We start from the raw sequence: 11,562 nt of genomic DNA, 5'->3' as shown, positions 1-11,562 counted from the left end.
GAATCGATTAATGCTTAGATATCCAATTAAATTACCACTTTCAATTATCTTATGTCCTCGATGATATTTTCGGTCACTGCAAATGTGTGTAATCAAATTTTACTGCATTTTTCGTTTATTTGCCTAAGCAAACACACCATAACTATGCAAATGTTTATATGTATGTATGTATGTAGTATACCAAACCATCTTACGATCTGTACATTTGTATGTATACATATATTAAGCAAAGTATCGTCTACAATCAGTAGTAAAATAAAAATGTAATCTGTACATTCATTTCAAGCAAATCATATAAATGCCATGTAAGTTCATACATATGTACATACATATATAGTAGCTAAACAATCAGAGGTTAGCATTGCTCCAACAAACAATAAACTAAGCATATTTGCAGGCGTTTGCGCTAGATGCTAGGTAGAGTAGAGTGCAAGGAAATTTAGACATATGCTGTCTGTCAATATCTGAGTGGATATGTGCAATGATATACGATTTCATATTTGCCTGAATTTCTCTGACAAATGCAGCAAATAAGTCAGAAAATATCTTAAGCAGTCTATAAAAACACAAAAAAACTAATTAACGAGTGCTATGATGGAATTCGTTGGATTTATTCATACTTTACGGCAATATTATACTTTCATTCATACATAGGCTAGGATACGTACACACATGAGTAGATATGGACACTAACCAAAACTAGTTATACATTCATAAGTAGCTAAGTTTATTTGCCTACAAGCAAGCTAGCACTAAGCAACGCCTAGTTAACGACTATAAAAATATGTTGAGCGCACACCCAGCACAGCAGAAGTCTAAGCTACCGTATATTAGTAGATGAATTTATTTGCTCAAGGATATGAGCGTATGTACATACCTACATACTTATTTATGTGTGTGACGTAGACTTGTGTAAAGATATATCCATATTTTTGGTGGCTTTTTTTCAATCAAAATTTTGTTTGTGTGTTGCACGCATACTTGTACAGATACATATGTGCGTGTTATGCTATGTATGTAGATTAGCTTGTTACATAAAAGATTTCTCAGATTTATGCTCAAGTTTCACCTGCCCACGCATACAAATACTCTTACATAAATATGTAGTGGCTATGGCGTGTGCCGAATTTCTTCTGCAAGTCATTCGCTTTCTACACTTCAACCTTGAGAGCTTTGCATTTTTTATCGCAGATTACAGTTTTTCGTTCTTTAGAGCTGGCGAGTAAATGAAAATACATTACCCACTTTAGGGTGGTCTTCAAAATATCAGCATTATGTAGCCCCGGTTTTTTTTGTTCTACGTACAAATGACTTCCACAAAAATTTTAGAATAAAAAAAAATATTAGAAATCTCGATAAAATTTTATTCTTTTTACTCTTTGAGAAAATTTTGACTTTGAACAGCTATAACTCTGCGCGTCAAATTTATCAAATTGAGTCCATCTTCAATTTGCAAAAACCTATAGTGTTTTTTTTTTTAATTTTGAAATATACTGCGTACAAAATAAAAGAGTGTCTAATATAAAATTTAGATGTTGATATTTTAAAAACCACCCTAACATATATTTTCTTAATAGTTTAAGATGTGCATAAGAAATTTGATATCCTGATATATGTATGAGTGCGAATGCGGTCAAAGATTGATGTCAATTGCTTGTAAGAGTAAGCTGATATTAGACGAGCGTTATGTTTGTGAGCTGTAAATAATGGCCATAAATATAAAAATCATGAAGAATTTTCGTTTTTCATGAAAGCTTTGAATACACAAGTTGAGTATAACGCGCGCAGAGAGCCTTGAAGGATGCAATTTAAATTTTATTCCCCTTCAAGCAGTTTATGTACATAGGTGTTTAGTAAGAAAATATAAAAATCGATTTTTTCAGCTGCCGCTATTTTTGTAAAACGCGAGTACTTCATTAGAACTTATTCAAATATTTATAATAGCTCGATAATCATATCAAACGATGTGTTTAAAAAAACTCACGTTTTGCCTAAACTAATAGTTATAATTTTTTATTTCCTTTTATATTTTAGTACCTCCACTAAGCTTACTGCTACAAGGCCTCAATCATGCGCTCATCGCTGGTACGCGCACTCATGTAACCTGCACTGCTGTTGGAGCCAGACCAGCACCACAAATTGTCTGGACTAAAGGGGGCCAGGTGGTCAAGGGGGCAACACACTCGGTAAGTTCTCAGTTTGGAAAATATTTTACTGCAATTATTATGATATGCAAGAAGCAGGGACCGAACACAACAGTTATTGGTGAAAACTAACATTGAAAAATTCATTCATTCAATCATTGAAAATAAATTTTTATTTGTAATTTTTATGCAAAATTAAAAAAAAATAACAATTATTTTTGATTTTTATTTTATATATCCAAAATAATAATTATTTTTGATTTTTGTCTAAATTACAAATAAAAATTTATTTTTAAACTTGATTCTAGGTGAAAAAAAAATCGATTGGTATGTATCACTTAGTTGTAGACCTTTAGTTCACAGTGAATTTTTCAATGACAGTTTTCATCAATAAATCAGAAAAAAAACAGAACAAACAGTTATTTGAGGAGTAATTAAATAAAAGTCGAAAAAAATTTTCAAAGAGCGATTTTTTTAATAAAAGTTGCACCTGTTACGGTCCCTGGCACGCAAGGTTTAAAGTATAAACTAATGAAAATACACTGCATTTTTTGTCTACTTAACCTTGAAAGGATTTGCACAAAAATATATTAGGGGTATTCATTTAAACGCTCAAGTGCCTCGCAACCACTTCAATCTCGCAAACTTACTTAGTTTTGTATGAAAAGCCGATTTCTAGGTCTAGGGCCATTTTCTCAATTAACCTTTAACTTTAAAGCTCACTTTCTATTTAAAGGTTACATTAAAATTTATGGTTGTGTCTAAAGTAAAGCATTTTATTATTGGTTTTAAATTGGTTTACAACCAATCAACATATATACATTAAAAAACGATAGTAGAAATGCTTAACTTTAAACATAGCTATAAATTTTAAAGCAACCTTTGAATATAAAGTGAGCTTTAAATTAAAGGTCACTTGACAAAACGACCCTTATTGTATTTTATGTATTTTAAAACGAGCACAAATAAATAAAACTCCTAATAAGTTGTCGAGTGCCTATTAAATCCCTCTTGGATACTTTTTCATCGATACATTTATCGATTTTTTTTACAAATCGATATATTTACTGAGTTTTTAGAAAAATATTTTTTTAACGTATATCGAAATAGTTATCGGCATGTTATCGATAACTTCAAGATCTATAGATAATTACCGATATAGCTGTCAGGATATATTTATTGCCGTATTCGACGATAATGATTTGAAATCGACGTTAACTATCATCGATATCAGTCTCGAACGGACTTAAGCAATTTTGATTTACACTTACTGAAGGACTTCATCACCTTTTAATAAATCGTTTATATTAAATGTTTTTTATTGTAGTTTAAAATCTTGACCTAAGTTCCAAAGACAACTCTCCTGATGGATAAATATTTAGATATGTATTAGAACAGTGGCTTGTGCTCATAAAAAAACTATTTATATGTAGTGTTTCATTTATCTGCTTAACTTATTGTCATTGTATGAAATACTTCTTAAAGGCTTTAATATACTCTAAACACATACTTATGCAATTACATACACACAAATTTTTATTCACCTTCTCTACATATTATTTATTCCCATTTTTCAATTTGTATCCTTTTCAGACTTCTAGCGATGGCAACACCACCATCTCCGAGTTGATGCTTATACCGGTGCCCGAGGATGACGAACGTCAAGTAGTCTGCTCCATTTCATTAAATCCATCTATAACATCACAGCAACTGCACGAGGGCGATACCACAGTGTTGGCATCACTGAGCAATGGCAATATGGGATTATATTTAAAGGATTCGCGCGTGCTGAATGTGACACGTAAGTCAATTGTCGATGCTGCTTGCTGTTGGTTAACGCAGGCTTACATTTGTCTTTAAGTCTATGCATGCATATGTACATACATACATACTTACTGAATAAGCTAGTTGGGCGTCTCTTGAGCTGTGTAGTTGTATTCAAGTGCGCGTACTCGCTTGCACACTTTACTTTAACAGCGCACTTCATAAGTGCAATTCTATGCTATAATTGCATACATACATAATACTTGCACTTGCTGAAAACATATGCATCTTAATTCAAATATGTATGAATGTATCTAAGTGCTTAAGCATTTATGCACTTGCACTTATGAAACGTATATTAAGCTCTCGGTAATGATCACTGCTTACAACTTTTTTCGCCCATTCTAAGCTGCCTGGTTGTACTAATTAAGATTTTGATTGATTTGAATTCATTTTAATTGGTTTTCCTGTGCACGAATGAGAACATTTTTACTCTCGAAATTCTCGCGTGATACCCAACCTAAATTAGCTTAGCTATACTAATTACTTTATTCCGCAGAATATAAGAAAAAACATTTGAGCAATCTGTAATTCTCAATTGTACTTAACATAGGAATTTAGAGGGAATAGGGCAACGGTTTAGTCACTTGCTCTACTACTGACCTACATATGTGTTTGAGAAAGAGCCTCTTATGTAGCAGTGTCGGGAACTCATAGGACTGAGGTATTTATTTATCCAGCTTTAGTAATAAACATCGGCCTGGAATATTTATGAGGTGGGTACGGTCGACGGCTGAGGTAATATTCAGTCCAGTGTCTAGCTGAGGTCCCACTTATCCCACCAAATTAAAATTGTTTCTCAATTACTTACTTTCTCAATTACACACAACGTTTTATGCAAGACGGCGGATGGTCTTACCTAGGGAACAAGAGACCAATTTTGGATTCAAAAGCTGACAGCAGGATCGATAATGGTGCCAGAGATAGTGATTAGCGCTATCTGGTGACGGTGAGCGACCAGGAAATATACTGCTGGATCAACCTGTGGTTTGCGCCAACGGTGGGGAGTGGATGGCAAGCCGTTTATGCATTAATGGATCGACCATTTTCTCTCGATGGCTGCTAGTGACCTACAAAGTCTGCTGGTGTCTTGCGCACTGTCCGGCACTTTAAGCGCAATACCTTAGCAACCGGTAAAGAAGTGCAAAGCTAAGCAAAAACATTTATTGTGGTTCGCAGAGCGCTGTTCTTCATGGCAGCTGAAAAGGAATCATGCTATCGAGAAATGTTATAATTTTTGTAAATGGCGACGTACGTCAATCATATTAGACATTTATGATCTTGACAGTTACAGACAAGCAATGCAGCGCTATACTCCTCAAGAGCATGGAATAATTGTGTAGATTTTTTTTACCAATAATCGGTTGGGGGTGTAGGCGCAGCGTGAATATCCGAGGCTTAGCTGCTCGACTCAAACAGACTGGAATCACACGAGAGCTGGTCATTCGACCGATAATATCGCGGCTGTGGCTGCCGATGTCACTGAGAACGAAGAAACATCAACCCAACGATGGGCCACGCAATTAGGCATCACCAGACGGACGATACAAAGTGCAAACAGTGCATCAGCTAAGGCCTGTTGACCGTCAGCCGAGTGGGAATTACTTTCAAGCCTTCTACAATCTCAATAACGAAGCAGGCGATTTTGTGTCGAAAACCATCATGAGCGGCGAGGCGAATTTCCACTTAAGCGGTTACATCAATAAGCAAAATCTTCGTTTCTGGTGCACTGAAATCCGCACGAATAGCCATTACATCCACTCAAAGCCACTGTGTTGTGTGGTGTTCACGTGGGTGGAGTGATTGGGCCATATTTTTTCGAGGATATCATCGGCAATACGGTCACTGTTACTGGCGTATGATGATAAACGATTTCTTACTGCCGAAATTGGATAAGCGGGGCTTGGTGAACATGTGGTTTCAACAAGACGGTGCAACCGCACACACAGCAGGGCTACAATGGATATTTCGAAGGAAGCGTTTCCTGGTCACGTAATCTCCCGGTTTGGCGATTTGGCATGGCCAGCAAGATCGCCCGATTTAACCATCCCAAACTTCTGTCTCGGGGCTACTTTAAGTCGCGGGTTTATGTCAACAAGCCTGAGATAATCGCAGCCCTTAAGAAAGCGAAAAGTCTTGGTAAATGCGATAAAATGGGTACGGGCGGCAGCCATTTGACATAGATATATCATCTTTGCCGCTTAAGCGAAAAAATTGTATAGGTCCAAATAAAGATTTGAATAAAATTAATTATTAATTAATTAATTAATTATAATTCAAATTATTTTGCATACAAAAAATGTGTCCTTGTGTTTGATAATGAGTTGGTTATCCAATTAAGGTACAGTTGAAATTAGCATTGGAAATTGGAATAGGTATTGCATCTCCACTTCACCTCCAACCCAAATATTTATGGGGCGTTGCTGTTCATGTAAAAATGGTATTCATAGTGGCGGTTATTTTTTAAATAACGAATGCTCGTATTAGAAGTGGTCGTGCCGAAAGTCATCTAGTACTTTTGAAAAAATCCTTGTTTCAAAGCGACTGTCCATTTTAGATCCTCTGGGATGAATGACTCTATGTGCCTTATTTTATTACATTGTTTATCACAATATTTATATTTTTTCTATATTAAATAAATTCATTTAAATACTACCGTACTTTTTAACTTCAACGAGCTCAACAAGCACCTTTAAGTTATTTTATTTTATTTTATTTTGCAGACGCGCCCATTGTCTCACTCCGCCTAGGCGCTCNTAATAAAATTAATTATTAATTAATTAATTAATTATAATTCAAATTATTTTGCATACAAAAAATGTGTCCTTGTGTTTGATAATGTGTTGGTTATCCAATTAAGGTACAGTTGAAATTAGCATTGGAAATTGGAATAGGTATTGCATATCCACTGGGCCTCCAACCCAAATATTTATGGGGCGGTGCTGTTCATGTAAAAATGGTATTCATAGTGGCGGTTATTTTTTAAATAACGAATGCCCGTATTAGAAGTGGTCGTGCCGAAAGTCATCTAGTACTTTTGAAGAAATCCTTGTTTCAAAGCGACTGTCCATTTTAGATCCTCTGGGATTACGGTTGAATGACTCTCTGTGCCTTATTTTATTACATTGTTTGTCACAATATTTATATTTTTTCTATATTAAATAAATTCATTTAAATACTACCGTACTTTTTAACTTCAACGAGCTCAACAAGCACCTTTAATTTATTTTATTTTATTTTATTTTGCAGACGCGCCCATTGTCTCACTCCGCCTAGGCGCTCCTTTGGATCCCAACAACTTGCTTAAGGGCTCTGATGTCTACTTGGAATGCGATGTAAAGGCGAATCCAAGCCTAACACGGGTCGAGTGGTATCACAATGTAAGTAAGACAGTGTTAAACACAAACATACAAGCATTGAAGTACACATGCCAATGTAGAAGTTTCAAACGAGAGGAGTCATTTTTTTCTCATATTTGTAAGAGAAGTGCTAAACCATATGTAATATGTATGAATGTGCATTCAGTTTGTGTGTGTGTGTGTATGTTCGTCTTAGCAGACTGCATTTTTAATGCATTCACAAAAATCTCAAGTAGCAGCAGTCAACAAAAGCAACAATGAAAGAAATGTCNTGTGCATTCAGTTTGCGTGTGTGTGTGTATGTTCGTCTTAGCAGACTGCATTTTTAATGCATTCACAAAAATCTCAAGTAGCAGCAGTCAACAAAAGCAACAATGAAAGAAATGTCAGCAGCTCGTTTAGAGTTTTGCACACAATGGATGAAAGAAAAAAATTCATTGGNATGTAGAAGTTTCAAACGAGAGGAGTCATTTTTTTCTCATATTTGTAAGAGAAGTGCTAAACCATATGTAATATGTATGAATGTGCATTCAGTTTGTGTGTGTGTGTGTATGTTCGTCTTAGCAGACTGCATTTATAATGCATTCACAAAAATCTCAAGTAGCAGCAGTCAACAAAAGCAACAATGAAAGAAATGTCAGCAGCTCGTTTAGAGTTTTGCACACAATGGATGAAAGAAAAAAATTCATTGACGCGCTAAAACAATGCGCTCGCGTAGCCAGACGTAGTGAAAGTATGTACATATGTATGCATAGATTGTATATAGAGATCCTCACACAGCCACGCCAGAGCTCTTGCATTTAAATAGGCGCTAAGGTTCCTTTTCACATCTGAGTATGTGACCCTTTATTCACCCAGTCATGCACTCTGAGACACACACACACACGCCCATAAGGTAAACTGCGTGAGTGAATTTGCCACTCCTGCGACTTTTTCACCTTCTGTCTTGCGATCTCTAATACTCATTCGCTCCTTTTGCATACTTATTTCGTCGTCCTTTGTTCACTGTTATTGTTGTTATTCGTATGTGTGTTTTTTTTTCTTCGGCAATAAAACAACAATTACACTTGAGACGTAAAAATGCTGCCGGCTCTGTTTAATATGCACTTCAATTCTTTCACATTCGCTTGTGCTGGCTGGCATTATTGTTGGTTGCCATAGTGTTGGCAATTGCAAATTGCTTTTGCTGCGAAAGCAAAAGCTCTTCAAAAGAATAGCAGCGTATGTTGTGTTTTAAATTGGAATTTCAGTGAAATCTTAACGACGTCTTTGATTCATATGTGCATGTTTAGCTTGACTATGAATTGCACTAAAAATGTTAAATAACAAAGGCATTTTACTCAGAGCGCTTTAATGAAAAAAGGTTGCAAATATGAAGGCATAAATAGAGAAATCGTTGAGAAAATTTCGATAAGAACACTGTTTCGTTTGAGATTTTCAGAAAATAAATATGAGGTACATAATATGCTCGTACATATGCTAAACTATGTAGCTGGTTAGATACCCAGTCATCATCAATTTTTTGGCTTTATTACTCAAAAGATGTACAAATGTCCTTTCCAGGCGAGGATAAACAAAGAGCCTGGTCGGCCTATGGCTGCTACCCCTCCTCAGTTGTTGTTTGAGTTTACTCATTTTGTCTTGCAAGACCAACTGAATCTGAATCATAAGGACAGACGATGTGCCTTCTTGTGCTATTTCGTCGGCGACTTCCAATCCTGCAGAATTAAGTGTTACGTGTTTTTTTGTCGTTGAAGAGTTGAAGGGCTTGCAGGTAATGACAAAGTTTGTCGCCAAGCTCAGCGTAAGACTAAACAGGCAAACATGAAACACAAACAAGTCAATTGGGTTTTAAAACATTTCTCGCATCACTAACTGCAGATTAAACATCGTTATCGACATTATTGACTCCCTGTTATATGTTATGAAGGTGATAACGATGTTTAACCTTCAGTTAGTGTTAACCAGATATTGAGAAACTGGCCCTAAACGTTCTATAGTGCTGGCCTTAGTCTGTCGTACACTTACGGACTAGCGTAAAATACCTTAATCAGATATCGTCAATCTAACCTAAATAACAACAATGAAAATGTTTTTTACGCGAAATTTCCAATATGCACAAGGCAACATTTTTCCAACTTTTTTCCACTCTTAGAGAAATTCTTCATTCTCAATTGGATATAGAACATTCTTCTCCAATATTTTTCCCAAGATTTGACTAAATATTTGAATTCTAATTGATATCCAACCTTTTCTAAGTGGAGAACTCAGATTATTTTGAAGACAAAAAATGTGCCCTTTTGTTAGAGAATAGGTTGGTTGAATATCAACATTTGACCTTGGAGTTTGTATGGATCTCCAATTTATCTCCAAGCCAAATATTTATTGGGTTACTTATTATTATTCAACCCATACTAGGTGAATCGTAACATGACTCAACTGGGATAGGAAAAAAAACTTAAAGGGCTATAAAATTTTATAACTAATTTTTTTCTAAAAATTCTAATTTTTTCAACAATTTTTATTGAGCTTGAGGCCATTCTTTAATGAAAAACTTATCACAAGGCGAACTTAGCACAGTGGTAGGCAACTGGCTGAGTCAGTGGGATCGTCGGTTCGAATCCTACTGAAAGAAGTCTGATGAGGGAATGTGGTGATTTCCGATATAACTCTCACTTCTACCATTTTTTAAATTACTGTTGCTTTTCCACAATAAGTTTTTCATTAAAAAATGGCCTCAAGCTCAATAAAAATTGTTGCATATAATTGTTATAAGGCCATAAAATAACAAAAACAAATTCTTTTTTTTTTCAAATAAATATTCGTAATCACTATTGTACTCGAATTAGTATTTTTTTTTCGTTTCCAAAGGTGTATTTGCACTCGCATTTGTATTTTTTTTTTAATGACACTCGTATTCATATTCTTAATCGTAGTCGTACTAGTACTCGAATACACACTTATTCGATTTCGTACTCGCTTTCTTATTCCTACCATTGTTCGTATGTATTCTACTATATTTTTGTATTCGCACTTGTGTTCGTAGTCGTATTCATACTGGAATATGAGTACAATTCGTGTTTTAACAGCAATTTTCTTTAATAAAAATACCTCCCATACCAATTAGCAATTCTCTGTGTGGATTTTGTATTGCATTATATTGCAATTTCCCAGCCGCTTAAGTCTTAAAGTGCATTGCTATTGTACTATGTTTGGCCCTGAATGAAACTGTGCCCAATAGAAACCGAAGATGTTTAATATTTGCAAATAAATTTGCGATATTTGATACCTCAACAAATATTTACGCTGCTTTTCAAAAAAAAAAACAAATTGTTTTTTATTTTATTTATTTTTTTTGATAAAATACTCAGCCTTGCATCTTTACTTTGATCCTGTTTTACATGTCTTTACAATTCAAATACTCGAATCCACGAAGTCCACAGAGCAATCTTGAGCTAATATTTGTGCACACATAACGCTGCGAACACTGTGCTAATACATTCGTGTATACGTATGTATAGGTATGTAAATGCATATCTAAGCACTTACCCTTATTTGTACGGAATTACACAAATACTTATGTTTATGTTTGCCACTCTGAGGTACTCTGCACGGAAAGATAACATCACTTCAGCTGCCAACTCATAGAAAAACATGCATTTGTACATACAATATACCCGTATATAAGTACGAATTTGTATGCATTTCTATAATTCATCTCCCAGCTTTTTGAAGTGACTAGTCAGACTCAAATACAGACAATCACTCAGCTGGAGGCTGACGACAAATAAGAAATGTAAAATCTGAAAATAAGCATACGACAAATTCTTAAAAAATTGTCTCAATAAACATAAAAATGTCCTGTACATTACTTTAATGCAAATGCATGTATGTATGTACATTAGGGTGGTAAAAAAACAAGTGTAAAATTTTACACCCTCACCCTAGGAGCATTCTAAATGGAAAAAAGAGTACGCTTATTTTTTAACAAAAAAAAATCACATTTATAACTGCCTCAAAGTCCATGAAGTTTTCCATGTATTTTATATAGGGGAAAACACTTTTTCGTAGAAATAGTAAAGACTTTCTCAAAATCAATATTTTTCGATCGGAAAACTCTGCCTAACTTCAGGAGACCTCCAGTAATGATGCCCAATTGTTTGTTTTATAATTTTTTGATACTAACATTGAATTTTTTTGGGATTTATGTAAGATCTACAAAAATATTAAAAAAA

General features: G+C 34.9%; 1 protein-coding gene across 1 annotated transcript in view; it reads left to right on the top strand.

Annotated features, from left to right (window-relative positions):
• Positions 1–1,613: 1,613 nt before the first annotated feature.
• Positions 1,614–11,562, top strand: part of LOC108375818 (uncharacterized) — a 36,876-nt gene continuing 26,927 nt past the window's right edge. Inside the window, exons 1-4 of the mRNA XM_017631968.1 lie at positions 1,614–1,692; positions 2,035–2,186; positions 3,738–3,945; positions 7,218–7,348. Coding sequence (XP_017487457.1) covers positions 1,614–1,692; positions 2,035–2,186; positions 3,738–3,945; positions 7,218–7,348 — 570 coding nt within the window. The remainder of the gene's footprint in view (positions 1,693–2,034; positions 2,187–3,737; positions 3,946–7,217; positions 7,349–11,562) is intronic.

The sequence above is a fragment of the Rhagoletis zephyria genome, unplaced genomic scaffold (genome assembly GCF_001687245.7).
Source record: "Rhagoletis zephyria isolate East Lansing unplaced genomic scaffold, Rhagoletis_zephyria_1.1 Rzeph_scaffold_00095, whole genome shotgun sequence".
In the NCBI taxonomy this organism is placed as follows: domain Eukaryota; kingdom Metazoa; phylum Arthropoda; class Insecta; order Diptera; family Tephritidae; genus Rhagoletis; species Rhagoletis zephyria.
This window is presented reverse-complemented; position numbering and strand designations above follow the sequence as displayed.